General features: G+C 46.7%; 1 protein-coding gene across 1 annotated transcript in view; it reads right to left on the bottom strand.

Annotated features, from left to right (window-relative positions):
• LOC140906500 (neural-cadherin-like) overlaps positions 1 to 17,592 on the bottom strand; it is a 94,606-nt gene that overhangs the window by 54,590 nt on the left and 22,424 nt on the right. The window contains exon 2 of the mRNA XM_073330553.1: positions 313 to 507. Within this exon, the coding sequence (XP_073186654.1) occupies positions 313 to 442 (130 nt within the window). The 5' untranslated portion in view covers positions 443 to 507. The remainder of the gene's footprint in view (positions 1 to 312; positions 508 to 17,592) is intronic.

The following is a 17,592-nucleotide window of genomic DNA, read 5'->3' on the forward strand; positions in this document are numbered from 1 at the left end:
CAAGCATTTTCAAACTAGATTAACTTGATTTGATCTGGTTTATACCGCCCATGTAGACAAACCCTTAGTAGCATAGGCCAGACCTTAGTCTAAGACTGGTTCTGGTCACTTTGTATGGGAGTAACCAACTCCCTTACACTCATGTACTGGTTTAATTTACACCACTTTACTCAACACCTCTGACCTTCACCCAGTATGTCTAAACAAGGCTATTCTATTAAAACCTTATTAACTAAATGATAAAATTGGAAATTGCGAAAATAAAAATCTCATCATCATGCAGATTAATCAGTTGATTCACAAAGGACTTACCTGCAATAAGTGCATAAGTTATCCCAACACTGGAGTTTTCATTGTTATTGGAATGGGCCATAAGCTGGTAGATCAGAGTGCCTTTCCGGGCATCAGGATCAACACGTGCCAAATAGGGGTATGGGTACATACCCCAGGATAGAAAATCCTCTTCTGGGGCAATAATTGTCACATGACACAAATACCAGTCATTATCTGCAAACACATTAAATTTAAACAAAATCAGATGTCATGCCTAAGACAATTTCACAAATTTTAACCAGACATTTTAAATCAGATTAGAAGATTTTTTGGTAAAAGATGGAAGAGTGCCTACTGTGTACATCCTAACATACAGACAATAACTCTGGCAAAAAATTCACATCTCTGCTGACAGTTTGGTTTTATTAAGTGTAAATAATAAAAAGTAACCAATAATTTAACTAAACATACGTAAATAATCACATTATACCAGGCACCTAGAGTTATAGCTACATCACGGAAAGAGCTGTATTCTTCTACTTAAATGGAAAATGCTTGGGCCAAGATGCTAGGATAACTGATCCCACAAATAGGTTTTATGTTTCACCTGCGTTCTCCCACTAGTTAGTCTAGAATCACAACAAGACAATTATGCAAGCAAGGTGTAATTATTTTACAGTGCCTGAAAGTGTGCTGGGAATTTCAAAGGAGAGACAAAGATGAGCTCCCACTCTGATCAAATTACCATCTAGAATTCAGACATGACATGAGGGAGACAAGAGAGGAAGGACATAAGTGGGAATCTGCAGCTATTTATACATAACTACATTTACCATCTTAGTTTGTTAGATTGCATCTTGCTGGCTTCCTAGCAACATCCTAGGGGATGCTAGGGTTGCAGACAGGCTTCTTAAAGACATTTTCCACAAGTACCAACAAATATATTTATGTTTCCAATCAGGTCTGAATACTAAACTTTAAAACAAAAAATCAGATCAAATGGCATATACAAAAGAAAGCTCAGTTGTGAGAAATGAAACAAAAGAGAACAGAGAAGGTGTATAAATTTGAAACTCAGGTTGTCGCCAGCATAGCATAGTGCACTGAAATGGTATGTTTGTAAGGACTACACGTTTGTCCGTGGAATATTCATTTGGATTTTTCTACAGTTGTCTCTCAGGAGTCTTTGATCTGTAACTTACATGACGCTGCATTTTACACACAGTTGCAGAAGGCAGCATCACATCAACAAAATCAGTTTCCATGCCAAAAGTTGGTCTGGGAACTTCAAACTCCTTTTAACTATAAGCCTGAGATCCAGAGTACTAAAAATCTCATTCCCATGTCTACAAAATTATGATGAATTCTCTTATTTTGCTGATTTTCTTTCTCAAGTTTTCAGTGAATTTAGTGCCAATGTAATATGACAAATTTACAACCCTGCACAGTCAAGTCCTCGGTTTATCCACAGAACAGATGCACTGCAAGCAGCAGCACAAGTTTCCTCGGGCTTTGCTGCCAACAGGCCTAACACTCGTATTCTGGAGAGGCAACTTCCACGCCCACTCAATCATTTTCTTCAGCATGCCCAGGGTTCCTGTTCACCAGCAGACACCATTCACAGAGATCAACTCATTTCACACAGGCCATTTAACAGCCAGAAGATAATGACTCTCATAATCACTAGCGACCTGGGCTGGATTTGATTTGCAAAAAGTTACCTTCTCTCTTGTACCAACAACATTTGCTGATTACCTTTTCCACTAAGAGGGATGCTGCCAGACCAAGTTAGGGTTAAAATTGAGGTTTTTGTAAAAACGGAGCTTTTATAATGCCAATAATTTCCACACCCACCAAAGACAACTCCCTACCAACACAGGCACCGGCTTTTTCCTTTGCCTGGGGGTGCTCAACCCCCGCTCTGCCACAGGCCCTGCCCCCACCCCACCTCTTCCCTCCCAGTTCCACCCCAGCCCTGGACCATAGTGGCTGTCCAGTTTTATGGGCTCAGCAGCATCCTGAATGCCCTGTTTTGTTTTGTTTTTTACCTCAGAGGTGTAGTGGTAACACTACATTTAACATCAAAAGAGGATTCTACATAACTTCTGCCTCCTAAATGTAGCTATCTAAAAATTCCTAGATCAAAATCTTCCTGGGACAGATTACTCCTTATATTTGTGCTCTGTTTCATAGTCATAGGTGCCGACTAACCCTAACCCTAACCCTAACTACTATGGAATAGTAGTGAGAAATTCAGAGCAAAAATATTTGAAAGTCACTATTATGGATGTGCAGCAGCTACTTTACCCAACATTTGATTGCGCTAAGGATTTAACTTCAGTGAAAGAAAAACAGTTTCACTGGAGTAGATATATTTTTGCCATTGGTGCATTATACTACGGTCAGAAATGCGAAAGCATTAACTGATCACAATACTTAATCAACACTGCAATATTTTGTTCCACTGACAACCCACCATATCAAAATGGTTTTACCCACTGATGTTACAGCTCATTCATTGTCAATACTAAACATCAACAAAATTTCATGGAACCAAGGTAGAATGTCTGCAAAACAATACCACTGACAGCATACAGCATCTTGTCAAATGTACAATATATTTTTAAGAGACTAATGGCATGATGAATCTAAGAAAGGAAATTAAGGGGATTATTTCTCTTTCCACTTACACCTGTATATCTCCAATCTTCAGTGGAGTAGTCCCCATCTATACCACACAGGGGGAGCGGGACAGGGTTGCAAAGAAGAACCAATGCAGAGGTAACTCTTAATTTTGTGGAATCACTGAGTAGTTAGCATTTAGTGACAACAAAAACAATGAAAAATTGCAATGACATCCATGCATTAAAAATACACTATCTTTTAAACTGCTAAGGCTAAACATACTTCATCAGGTCAATGACGATACTTTCCACGTCACTGAACTCTTCCATGCACCCATCCTACGTGACAGTCCAAAAGAAAACCTATTAAAAAAATTAAATAAACCAACACACACATTTACAAGCACTGGACTGGGTTTTCAACTACTAGCAGTTACTCCTGTGAGTGAGCTCCAATCAGTTCTGTGTTTGAGTGTTCCTCTGATTATTCATCCATCATCTTTAAAAAGTGAGAAATAGGGTACAAATTATTTACCTTTCTTACCTTCAGATGTGGATCAGAATTGATTAAAGCAGGTTTGAAATGGAAACCCATGGAAAGCTTAGAAGCAGAGCTGTACATGAATATTGCACTTGACAAGAAATAGTGGCTTCTTGGGTACTGTTTATAGCCCCTTTGGCAAAATGACTAATTTGAATGTCAGAGACACATACCACAGTTGTTGTGAACAGGTTTCTGAAATTTCATGTCCAGCCCAAATTAGCTGGCTTCAGTATTTCAGGATTAGAAATGGCTGGTGTTAGTCTAGATGGAGTTTATGTTAAACATTTACTGGCTCTTTCAGCTCTAAAGAATGTGCAGAATAACCTCATTTTCTAAAAAAAAGTCAGATGGTAAAATCAGGAACCATATGACTCCAAGAAGTGTTAATAACCCCCACTCACTCCAGTGACAGCAGAGAGCTCTCTGAGACACCCAATCCTGCAGGCTCAAGGAAAGGCTGTGATTCTGGCAGACAGAGCAGACACCAGGGGTCTCTTCTCTGCTCTGCCCTGCCAAGACTGCAGCCTTACCCGTCTCCACATACCTCCCCAACACCTTATGCTTGCAGGGATTGGGTGTAAGTGGAACAGTCTCTGTGGCAATGCAGGCAGCCCTCTGCTGCTCTGCTACCAGGGTCCTGCTCATTCACTCCCATGACAGATGGGCTGCAGAGGGCTCCCTCCGCTACCGCGACTGCTGTAGTCCTTTCAGCATCAGGGTGGCCTCCCCCACTGCTGGAGGCTCATCCTCTGTCTCCCTCTCCTGGCCACGGGTCTCTGCTCTATTATCTAAACCCCTTCCTTGGCACCCAGCATGAGATACAAGCCCTCTGCAGCATGTCTCTCATGCTTGAGGCCAAGGAAGGGATTCAGAGAATGCAGAAGTTCAGATAATAGGGTGTTGGATAAACAGGAGTATACTGTATATGAAAAGTGTTTGTTATGGAGCTATTGCAAATGATTATGTTAAAAATAAAAGATTGCTACATCCCATGTGATTTAACAGACTGACTTTAAAAACTCAATCAGTGCTTTCCTTCCCCAAAGGGATACTGAAAAGCACAAAAGTTTATTGTGTTTGGGTAGAAGAAATTTAAAGAATTTTTAAAAAATTGAACACTGGTCAGAATTACTAGTTCATTTATTCAGGGCTGGGATACCTTCAGTCTCCAAAAGCTCTCAATAACCTCAGTCACCAGGACCAGATGGTATTCACCCAAGAGTTCTGAAGGAACTCAAATGTGAAACTGCAGAACTACTAACTGTAGTTTGTAACCTATCATTTAAATCAACTTCTGTACCAAATGACTGGAGGATAGCTAATGTGATGCCAATTTTTAAAGAGGGATCCCGGCACTTACAGGCCAATAAACCTGACTTCAGTACCAGGCAAACTGATTGAAATTATAGTAAAACACAAAATTGTCAGACACATAGATGAACATAATTTGTTGGGGAAGACTCAACATGGTTTTTGTAAAGGGAAATCATGCCCCACCAATCTACTAGAATTCTTTGAGTGGGTCAACAAACATGTGGACAAGGGGAATCCAGTGGATATAGTGTACTTAGATTTTCAGAAAGCCTTTAACAAGGTCCCTCGCCAAAGGCTCTTAAGCAAAGTAAGCGGTCATGGGATAAGACGGAAGGTCCTCCCATGGATCAGTAACTGGTTAAAAGATAAAAAACGAAGGGTAGGAATAAATGCTCAGTTTTCAGAATGGAAAGAGATAAATAGTGGTGTCCCCCAGACGTCTGCACTGGGACCAGTCCTATTCAACTTGTTCATAAATGATCTGGAAAAAGGGGTAAACAGTGAGGTGGCAAAATTTGCAGATGACACAAAAAAACTTTTCAAGAAAGTTAAGTCCCAGGCAGACTGCAAAGAGCTACAAAAGGATCTCTTAAAACTGAGTGACTGGGCAACAAAATGGCAGATGAAATTCAATATTGATAAATGCAAAGTAATGCACATTGGAAAACATAATCCCAACTATACATATAAAATGATGGGGTCTAAATTAGCTGTTACCACTCAAGAGAGATCTTGGAGTCATTGTGGATAGGTCTCTGAAAACATCCACTCAATGTGCAGCGGCAGTCAAAAAAGTGACCAGAATGTTGGGAATCATTAAAAAAGGGATAGATAATAAGACAGAAAATATAATATTGCCCATATAAATCCATGGTATGCCCACATCTTGAATACTGTGTGCAGATGTGGTCGCTCCATCTCAGAAGAGATATATTGGAATCAGAAAAGGTTCAGAAAAGGGCAACAAAAATGATTAGGGATATGGAACGGCTTCTGTATAAGGAGAGATTAAGAAGACGGGGACTTTTCATCTTGGAAAAGAGACGGACTAAGGGGGGATATGATTAAGGTCTATAAAACCATGACTGGTGTGGAGAAAGTAAATAAGGAAATATTATTTACTCCTTCTCATAACACACGAACGAGGGGTTATTAATATGAAATTAATAGGCAGCTGATTTAAAACAAACAGAAGGAAGTACTTCTTCACACAATGCACAGTCAACCTGTAGAACTCCTTGCCAGAGAATGTTGTGAAGGCCAAGACTATAACAGCGTTCAAAAAAGAACTAGATAAATTCATGGAGGATAGGTCCATCAATGGCTATTAGCCAGGATGGGCAGGGATGGTGTCCCTAGCCTCTGTTTGCCAGAAGATGGGAATGGGCGACAGGGGATGGATCACTTGATGATTACCTATTCTGTTCATTCTCTTTGGGGCACCGGGCATTGGCCACTGTCGGAAGACAGGATACTGGGCTAGATGGATCTTTGGTCTGACCCAGTATGGCCATTCTTATGTTCTTAATGTCTTAGGGCCAGCTTCTTCCAGGACAAAACCAACTTCCACAAACTCTGTAACATTAACAACCTCCTCAGAATACCATCCCTACCACAATGGATGTCAACGCCCTATACACCAAAATCCCCTCACAATGATGGCATATTTACAAGACAATGGACAAACCTCAGATATCCACCCGGAACACATTGCCAAAGTCATCCATTTCATCCTCATCTGTAACAATTTTACATTCAACAGCAAACACTGTGTCCCAAACAGAACAGCCATGGGTAGTGGGATGGCTCCCCAATATGCCAATCTTTTCATGTGTCACATTGAAGAAGAATTTCAGGACAAATGCACCACAAAACCAATGATATAGCTGAAATATATTGATATTTTCATCTTCTGAACAGATGACAAATTCCCTCAGAGATTTCCACCACAAATTCAATAATTATCACCCATCCATTAAACTCTCCCTGGAACTCCCACACCAGCTTCAGCTTCAACAATGGAACCCTATAGACAGGTATATACAAGAAACCCATGGATTCCCACACCTACCTTCATAGATCCAGTAACCACCCCAAACACACCAAGAAATCTGTTATCTACAGCCAGGCTCTCAGATGCCACAGAATATGCTCTGAGGAGAAAGTCTGAGATATACACCTTAACACACACACAAAATCGCCTTCACCAAACAAGGACACTCCGTCAGAGATGTAGATCACATCATGGAATGGGCAACCCAAATACCCCAAGAGAACGCCTCTTCAATAAGCTTCTCTCCAACCGCTCACCCCTAGTTGTCACCTACCACACCACACTGGAACCCAAGCAGGGCATTATCAAACAACTACAACCCATACTCGACAGGGACCCCCTTCTGAAAGAAATCTTTCCAGAACACCCTCTCCTAGCCTTCAAATAGGCCCCTCAGTCTCTCCAAGCTCATCCTCAGAAGCAAGTTCCCCATAAACCAGGATACACCAACTCAAAGCAGCACCAGACACTGCGAGAACAACAGATGCAAAACCTGCAGATACATCTCCACTGCTACAATGATCAACGCTTCTCCCCCGCCCCCACACACACCCCTTTCAAGATCCATGGATTCTACATATGCTTATCTCAACATGTGGCATATCTAATTCCGTGCACTACATGCCCATTAGCAACTGTGTGAGTGAAACCAGACAATCACTACACTCTTGAATGAACTAGCACAGGAAAATGATAAAAGACAAACACCTTACCACCTGTGGGTGAACACTTTTCACAGAGCGGTCACTCTATAGCTGATCTATTAGCCCTCAACCTCAAAGGAAACCTGCACAATACTTTTGAAAGATGAGCCCAGGAACTTAAATTCATTATTTTGCTGGACACTAAATATCATAGACTGAACAGAGACACTGGATTTACAGTTTATTACAATAATATAACCCACTGACAACCCACCCAGCTGCTTCCCCCTCCCCTTTAGTTCCTCCCTATGACTGGCAGGATGTTAATGAGCCACTTCAACCTTGAATGGTCCCTTGAAACCTGTTAACTATGTATGCTAAACTTTCTGTTTGATCTTGTATTTAACTGTGATGCTACCTTTCTCAGGCCTGAACAAGAGCTTGGTGTAAGCTCAAAAGCTTGTCTCTCTCACGAAACAGAAGTTGGTCCAACAAAAGATATTACTACACCCACCTTGTCTTTCATGCTATAACATGACATTTTCCTGTACAGAAATCACTTGGATGATTTTTCTACCAATACATCCACAGCAGAGTTTATTAATACAGTGTTTGTTTACAAAAGAATCCTCAGCATTTTAAAATTAACACCCACTGATGGTTAAAACAGTAAATGAAAACTGTATAAAGCAGGCATGTTTCTGGGTGAGATCCACTTTCCCCACTGGTCTGACCTTCAGAGCAGGCTGAAAAGTTTAACTTGGCTTTTACCAACTTGCGGGAGGGAGAGGGCGAGAGAAGAGGGCTACTTAATGGTTGTGTTAATTGCTTTCACATTTGTAAAAAGAAAAGGAGGACTTGTGGCACCTTAGAGACTAACAAAATTTATTTGAGCATAAGCTTTCCTGAGCTACAGCTCACTTCATCGGATGTGTTTTTTTGGAAGTGTTTTGGTGCCTTTTTAAAAAAAATAGGCTCACTATATATATATATATATTATATATTCTGAGTCTATGTGAAGGGCATTTTTTACAAGTTGAATAATTAAGAAAATGTGTTGAAAGTCTAGTAAAAGCATCTAGGATACATTTGTAGTCAGGCATTACACTAGTAACACTTTATACCATGTTTTGGGGAGGTGGAACACACATAAGGGACATTCACAAGTATAACCTATGGTAATTTTACTGCATCAGTGCAACATCACTGAACTTCTGTGCTTAGTTACCCAATTGCGGTGGACAGCTTATCTGTTTGTAGCTGTACCACCTTTTGTGGCAATGGCATCATGTTTGAATCTCAGCAGAGTCAGACTAGATCATTATTTGGATAAGAGACGTCCAAGAACACATGCTGACTGGCAGATTCTGCGGAAAGTGCAGATGACGATTTAATAGGTGGCACTTGTCACTCTGAACCGATGCTTTATCATATGGCTAAAGGGGATCATGCTGCTGAAATCACAAACTTTAGTTGACTCTGAACCAGCAAGCTGTACACAGAGCTGGTCTATCATTGTTACTCTCATCCTCACAGTTTTACTCCAACTTGTAATATCTAATGTTAAACTGGACTGTAAGCTCTAAAGAGACAGGGCCTGCCTTCTTATGTGATTGCACAGCAGTTTAACATAACGGGACCCTGAGACCCTGATGGGGTTCTGGGTGCTATAGTAGTACAAATGATGGAGATATCAGGTGAGATTTTTTATTTTTGGTAAGTGAAAAAAGAATGTTATATGTTTCAGCAGGCATGGGGGACTCCATTCTGGGGAGTAGTGACTCTGAACAAGATTTGGGGTTCTGGTGGTGAACAATCAGCTGAACATGAGCATCCAGTGTGACTCTGTGGCGAAAAGGGCTAATGCAATTCTCAGATGCATAAATTGGAATCTCAGAGTAGGAGCAGAGAGGTTAGTTTATCTCTGTATTTGGCAGTGGTGCAACCACTGCTGGAATACTGTGTCCAGTTCTGGTGCCCACAACTCAAGAAAGATATTGATAAATTGGAGATGATTCAGAGAAGAGCCACAAGAACAATTAAAGGATTAGAAAACTGGTCTTATAGTGACAGACTCAGGAAACTCAATCTAGTTAGATTAATGAAGAGAAGGTCAGAAAGTTACTTAATTACAGTCTATAAGTATCTACACAGGGAACAAATATTTAATAATATTCAGTCTAGCAGAGAAAGGTATAACACGATCCAATGGCTGGAAGTTCAAGTACGGTGGCCAACTTTCTAACATGTGAAAACTGGACACTGCTCCTCCTCTTTCCTTGAGGCCCCGCCCCCTGCTCCGTAACTTTCCATCTAAGCCACACCCCTGCTCATCTTCCCCCACCCTCACTGTTGCTCGCTGCTCTCGCCACCTCCCTCCCCCTGCCAGTTGAGCAGGGCTGTAGAGGTGGGGGAGTAACTGGGTCAGGACGGGGTAGGAGAGAGCCATGCTCCCGGGTGGAGGAATACGTGGGGCAGGGTGGGGGAGAGGGAGCTCTGCTCAGGGCAAGTCAGGGGAGCCACCAGTACCTCTCTCTGCTGGAGCTGCTCCTCCAGGCTCCAGCAGCAGCTGCTTCTCTTCCTGCCCCCTTGTGGCAGAGGCTAGTTACTGCAGGTAACCGGACACTGCCAGGTTCCCTTTTCGACTGGACTTTCCAGTTGAAAACAGGACACCCGGCAACTGCAAGTTGAAGTTGCACAAATTCAGACTGGAAATAACATGTACATTTATAACAGTGAGAGTATTTAGCCATTGGAATAACTTAACAGGTATGGTGGATTCTTCATCACTGACCATTTTTAAAATCAGGAGCGGATGTATTTCTAAAAGACACAGTCTAGGAATTATTTTGTGGAAGTTCTGTGGCCTGTGTTATATAGGTCAGACCAGATGGTTGCAATGATCCCTTCTGGCCTTGAAATCTACGAATCTGAGAATCCTGAAACACTTTCTGAACAATAAATTAAGCCTCACCATGCATCTGAGAAGTAGGGTAAGTATTCTCCATGTTACAATGGGGAAACTGAGGAATAGAAATGAAGTAAGTTTCTCCAATGTCATACAGGAATCTGTGGCAGATCCAGAAATAAGACCCAGATCTCATAGCCTTGTGCTTCTACCACAAAATCATTCTTTCCCTGATCATAGAATCATACTATGGTGTGATCAATAGTTTGAAATTTTGTTTTGATTTAGAAAAGTACTTTTTGCAAAGGGAAAGCTTGTGATGTATTTTAAAGAATCCATATTGAGGTTACAGGGAAAAACCATCCCGATGTGTAGAAAGAATAGTAAATATGGCAGGCGACCAGCTTGGCTTCACAGAGAAATCCTTGCTGATCTTAAACACAAAAAAGAAGCTTACAAGAAGTGGAAGATTGGACAAATGACCAGGGAAGAGTATAAAAATATTGCTCGGGCATGCAGGAGTGAAATCAGGAAGGCCAAAATCACACCTGGAGTTGCAGCTAGCAAGAGATGTTAAGAGTAACAAGAAGAGTTTCTTCAGATATGTTAGCAACAAGAAGAAAGTCAAGGGAAGTGTGGGCCCCTTACTAGTGACAGAGGATGTGGAAAGAGCTAATGTACTCAATGCTTTTTTTGCCTCTGTCTTCACGAACAAGGTCAGCTCCCAAACTACTGCACTGGGCAGCACAGCATGGGGAGAAGGCGACCAGCCCTCTGTGGAGAAAGAAGTGGTTTGGGACTATTTAGAAAAGCTGGACAAGCACAAGTCCATGGGGCCGGATGCGCTGCATCCGAGAGTGCTAAAGAAGTTGGCGGCTGTGATTGCAGAGCCATTGGCCATTATCTTTGAAAACTCATGGCAATCCGGGGAAGTCCCGGACGACTGGAAAAAGGCTAATTGTAGTGCCCATCTTTAAAAAAGGGAAGAAGGAGGATCCTGGGAACTATAGGCCAGTCAGCCTCACCTCAGTCCCTGGAAAAATCATCAAGCAGGTCCTCAAGGAATTAATTCTGAAGCACTTAGAGGAGAGGAAAGTGATTAGGAAAGTCAGCATGGATTCACCAAGGGCAAGTCATGCCTGACTAATCTAATTGCCTTCTAAGACAAGATAACTGGCTCTGTGGAGGAGGGGAAAGCAGTGACCGTGTTATTCCTTGACTTTAGCAAAGTTTTTGACATGGTCTCCCACAGTATTCTTGCCAGCAAGTTAAAGAAGTATGGGATGGATGAATGGACTATAAGGTGGATAGAAAGCTGGCTAGATTGTTGGGCTCAAAGGGTAGAGATCAATAGCTCCATGTCTAGTTGGCAGCCGGTATGGAGTGCCCTAAGGGTCGGTCCTCGGGCCGGTTTTGTTCAATATCTTCATAAAGGATCTGGAGGACGGTGTGGACTGCACCCTCAGCAAGTTTGCAAATGACACTAAACTGGGAGGAGAGGTAGATACACTGGAGGATAGGGATAGGATACAGAGGGCCCTAGACAAATTAGAGGATTGGGCCAAAAGAAATCTGATGAGGTTCAACAAGGACAAGTGCAGAGTCCTGCACTTAGGACGGAAGAATCCCATGCACAGCTACAGACTAGGGACCAAATGGCTAGGCAGCAGTTCTGCAGAAAAGGACCTAGGGGTTACAGTGGACGAGAAGCTGGATATGAGTCAACAGTGGGCCCTTGTAGCCAAGAAGGCCAATGGCATTTTGGGCTGTATAAGTAGGAGCATTGCCAGCAGATCGAGGGACGTGATCGTTCCCCTCTATTCGACACTGGTGAGGCCTCATCTGGAGTACTGTGTCCAGTGTTGGGCCCCACACTACAAGAAGGATGTGGAAAAATTGGAAAGAGTCCAGCGGAGGGCAACAAAAATAATTAGGGGACTGGAACACATGACTTATGAGGAGAGGCTGAGGGAACTGGGATTGTTTAGTCTGTGGAAGAGAAGAATGAGGAGGGATTTGATAGCTGCTTTCAACTACCTGAAAGGGGGTTCCAAAGAGGATGGATCTAGACTGTTCTCAGTGGTAGCAGATGACAGAACAAGGAGTGATGGTCTCAAGTTGCAGTGGGGGAGGTTTAGGTTGGATATTAGAAAAAAACTTTTTCACTAGGAGGGTGGTGAAACACTGGAATGCGTTGCCTAGGGAGGTGTGGAATCTCCTTCCTTAGAAGTTTTTAAGGTCAGGCTTGACAAAGCCCTGGCTGGGATGATTTAGTTGGGGATTGGTCCTGCTTTTGAGCAGGGGGTTGGACTAGATGACCTCCTGAGGTCACTTCCAACCCTGATATTCTATGATGTACTCACAGCCAATGTGCCAGGCTCTTTGCAGCTAATAATTTGTAAGGGTTCGGCAAAGGTTACTCCCCTGGAGTCAGTGGGATTTCTGCACAAAGAGCCATTACAAGATTGGGCCTTTTATCTCCTAAAGCATTCCTTTAAAACCCAACTTTGATAACCTCCCTTACTGCCAACACTTTCCTTCATGCAGTCTTGGTGCAGAAGCCTGCTATTATAATGGCACCCTCAAAGATGGTTAACAGCCCACTGGAAGCCACCAAAACTGTTTATATCCAAGAACAACTCTTCATCACCATATATACATGGTAGTGTTATGCTGAGAGGTGCTGGTAACTGCCCTGATCACAACTAATTTGAGATGGACTGTGAGTACTGTGACAGGGTCGGGCCAGATGGCTACAGGAGAGTGATAGAAGGCAGATATATTATCCCCAGGTTAAGTAAGTCCCTTTCCCCTGGGTAAGGTAACAGGGAAAGTTTTTTTTTTTTTTTTTTTGGAAACAAAAAGAAAGTTTATTGGTAACGCTTACAGAATTACCAAAGGAAACAAAACAACTATGCAACAAAACAACGCAATCAGAAGGTATAACACAGCAGCTTTCAGGAGGGAGAAGTGTTCAGGCTAGCCTGGGCCCAGAGCGGGGGGGCTTCCTCGACACTCGTGGTCTTCCACCCTCCTGAGTTACCTGGTGGCCTAGAGCGGGGGGGCTTCCTCGACACTCGTGGTCTTCCACCCCCTCGAGTTACCCAGTGCCGCGCCCAGTGTCACCGATCCTCCCTCTCCTGAGAGTGCCCGGTAAGATGGGCACGGCTGCGGGGTGGGCGGTTTAGGGAGGGGGGGGGTAGACACCCATGTATTATAGGACCCCTCCTAGATGACAGGAATGATGGTATCCACAGCGGCAATGGCTGGGGCTGGCGTCTCTCGCTCTTCCCCTCAATCAAAGGGTCAGACGGAGGGAACCGGACGGGGTCACCGAGCAGAGAACCCCAGACAGCGCCCACCGCTCCTCGAAGGCTTCAAGGGAGTCGGTGGACGCCGCCCAGAGGAACTCCGCTCGGATACGTGAGTGTACTGAGGATCGGAAAACGGCCCCACAATCGCAGGACGTTTCATGGGCCAACCTCCTCTCTCTGGTTTTGTAAATGGCTGTTTTAGCCAAAGCTAGGAGGAGGTTGACCAGAAGATCCCGCGACTTTGTGGGGCCACGAATGGGAAGTGTATAGATAAAAAGGTGGGGGGAAAAATGAAGCCAGAAGCGTAATAAAATATTTGTGAGGAGCCGGAAAAGGGGCTGCAATCTGGCACACTCTAAATACACGTGCACCAGGGTTTCCCTCACATTACAAAAAGGACAAGTGTCCGGAATGGGGGTAAACCGTGTCAAAAACACGCCCGTGCTCACAGCTCCGTGAAGGAGCCGCCAACTGATGTCCCCGACGGGCCTTGGGACCAGGGTGGAATACAGGCTGGCCCACCGAGGTTGCTCACCCTCCAAAGGTGGCAGGAGATCCCGCCACTTTGTATCGGGGCGGGACACCAGGGTGTGGGCGTGAAGGGTGTGAAGCGTAAGTGTATATAAATATTTCCGTGAAGCAATTTGAAAGCTAACCGGCTGCAGTTCGTGCAGCCGGCTTGCAGTGAAAGGGTGAGGGGTGTGTTGGGATCTATGGGGTGGGGGCCCGATGGAAAGGTCCGGCGGGCCTGGGGTAAGGGATGGGCGGGGTGCGCCCTCGCACAAGGCTCGGCGAACATAAGCCCGAGCAGCGGGGGTCAAGGCGGCCTTCACCTCCTGAAGTACGCGCCGGGGGGTACGGAGGCTGGAGAGCCCCATGCGCCGAGCGAGCATCAGGGGATCCAGCCAGTCTCTCCGGTCGTAGTCCAGGAGGTCTCCGACCCTCGTGACTTCCGCCAGGACCAACCTCTGGCGCACCGAGCGGGACTCCGCCACCTGCACACGGAGCTGGGGGTTGTGTAGCAGGGGCTCCGTGAGGAGATCTGCCCCCACGGTGGCCGCCACAGACCTGGTTGTTAGAAACAATTTCCAGGTCCGGAGGAGGTCCTGGTAGAAGACCGGCAGCCCGGAGAGGTCTCGCAGAAAACCCCTCGGAGAAAGATAAAAGAGCTGCCGGTCATATCGAAGCCCTTGGAAACGGCGCAGGAAGGCGTGCGCCAGTATGCTCCACGCCGAACTACTTGCACTATAAAAGAGCCTCTGCAGGGCCTGGAGGCGGAAGACGCGGACCTGAGTGTACAGACACTTCAGGCCCTGCCCTCCTTCCTTCAGGGGTAGATGAAGAACTCCAACAGGGGCCCAGTGCATTCCCGACCAGAAGAACTCTAGAATCAATCTCCGGAGGTGGGTCAGGAAACCCGGGGCCGGGGCCAGGGTGTTGAGCCGGTACCAGAGCGTGGACAGGACTAGTTGGTTAAGCACCAGTGCTCTCCCTCGGAGGGAGAGACATCGGAGAAGCCTCGTCCATCTCCGGATCCGCCCTCTAAATTTTGCCAGTTCTCCGGCGGGGAAGGATGCGTGGCGGAAAGGTAAACGCCGAGATAGAGCAGTGGACCCGCACTCCACCGGATGGTCTGAAGTGCGGGTGGGAGGGAGCTCACCTGCCGCCAGTCCCCCACCGCCAAGCCAGAGCTCTTGACCCAGTTGACTCGGGCGGAGGAGGCTGCCGAATAGATGGCTTGGCATGCCTCCACTCGCGCCAAGTCGCCCGGGTCCTGGACCACGAGGAGTACGTCATCGGCGTACGCCGACAGGACCAGCCGCAGCTCCGGCTCCCGCAGCACCAACCCTGTCATCCTCCTGCGGAGGAGACAGAGGAAAGGCTCGATCGCCAGAGCATACAACTGGCCCGAGAGGGGGCACCCCTGCCGCACTCCTCGCCCGAAGCTGACCGGTTCAGTCAGGGTCCAGTTGAGCCTAACCAAACACTCCGCGGAGGCGTACAGCACCCGGAGAAAACTCACAAACTGAGGTCCAAATCCAAACGCCTGCAAAGTGCTCAGGAGGTACCCATGATCTACTCTATCGAACGCCTTCTCCTGATCAAGAGACAGGAGGGCGAACGATAGACCATCTCTCCGCCCGAGTTCCAAAAGGTCTCGGACTAAAAAGAGGTTGTCGAAAATGCTGCGACCCGGGACAGTATAGGTCTGGTCTGGGTGAATCACGTCCGCCATCACGGACCCTAGCCGCAGCGAGATTGCTTTCGCTACGATTTTGTAATCCGTGCTAAGGAGTGAGACGGGACGCCAGTTTCGTAGATCGCGGAGGTCCCCCTTCTTTGGCAGCAAAGCGAGCACCGCACGCCTGCATGACAGAGGGAGGACCCCGCTCTGCAAGGACTCAGCCCAGACGGTGACTAGGTCTGGGCCGAGAATGTCCCAGAACGCGCGGTAAAACTCCACGGTCAGCCCGTCCATGCCCGGAGATTTATTGGTGGGCATGCGACGGAGGGCTTCCGAGAACTCGGCCAGGGTGAGAGGCAGCTCTAGTCGGTCTCGGTCGCCCACGCTGACCGTGGGGAGTTCCTCCCAGAGCACCTCGCAAGCGTCAGGATCGGTCGGGTCCGGGGAGAAAAGGCTTGTGTAGAAGTCACGGGCCCTCCCACACATCTCCTCCGGACCCGTGAGGGGGGTTCCGTCTTCCGCAAGGAGGCAGGTGACGTGTTTCTTGGCCCCCCTCGTTTTCTCCAGGGCATAGAAGAAGCGGGAGCCACGGTCCATCTCCCGAAGGAGGCGGATGCGGGATCGAACGAAGGCACCTCGGGCCCGGTGGTCCTCAAGGGCCCGGAGCTCCTCCCGCTTCTCCCGGCACGCTCCGCAAAGGGACGGGTCCTCGGGATCGGCGGCCAGGCGCCTCTCCATCTCTAAGACCTCCCGTTCCAGCTGCTCTATCGCCGCATTTCGCCGTCGGCTGGTGCCCCGAGTGTAGTCACGGCAGAAGAGCTTGGCGCGCACCTTCCCGAGATCCCACCATCGCCGCACCGAGGGAAAGGCACGCCACTGCTCTCGCCAGGCCAGCCAAAACTCCCGGAAGGACATCACAAAGCTCTCGTCCTCCAACAGGCTGTTATTAAAGTGCCAATAGGCCGGCCCCGGTCTCTCTGCACGGAGGGAAACCGTTACAGTGACTAAATGATGATCGGAGAATGGGGCCGGCCGAATGGCGGAGGAGTGGGCCTGTGAAAGATGGAAACGGGATAAGTAAATACGGTCCAACCGAGAGTGGTGTGACCGATGGGCCTCCACCCGGACAAAGGTGAACGTGGAGGTGTCATCTGGGTGATGGTCGCGCCAGACGTCCACTAGGGAGTGATGGTCGACTATCCCTTGAAGAATATTCGCAGCGGCCGGACTCGGTTCGGCCCCTGAGCGGTCCCGTTCCTCGAGGGTGGTGTTAAAGTCCCCTCCCAGGACCAGGCACTCATGCGAATCCAGGGTGCCGAGAAAGTCGGACACCTACTGATAAAATTGTGGCCGCCTGGAGCTCATTTGCGGGGCATAGATGTTAACAAGATTAACCACGAGCCCCTCCATACGGACTCGAAGGTACAGCACGTGGCCCGGCACGGCCTCATTGACCCCTAGCACCTCAGGCCGTAGGTTGGGGGAGAACAGGGTTGCCACTCCAGCCTGCCAGGTCGCAAAGTGGCTAAAGTATACCCCGTCCCCCCACTCCAGCCGCCACCTATCCTCGGCGGCCGGGTCTGTATGGGTCTCCTGCAGGAAAACTACAGAGTACCTCCCCTCCCGAAGGTAAGAGAGCACCTGGGACCTGCGGAGAGCCATCCTACAGCCCCTGGTATTCAGGGTCGCAATAATAAGAGGCGTCATACGGAGGGCTGGGGGGGTAGGGGTCT

Source organism: Lepidochelys kempii, chromosome 2 (assembly GCF_965140265.1).
Source record: "Lepidochelys kempii isolate rLepKem1 chromosome 2, rLepKem1.hap2, whole genome shotgun sequence".
Lineage (NCBI taxonomy): Eukaryota > Metazoa > Chordata > Testudines > Cheloniidae > Lepidochelys > Lepidochelys kempii.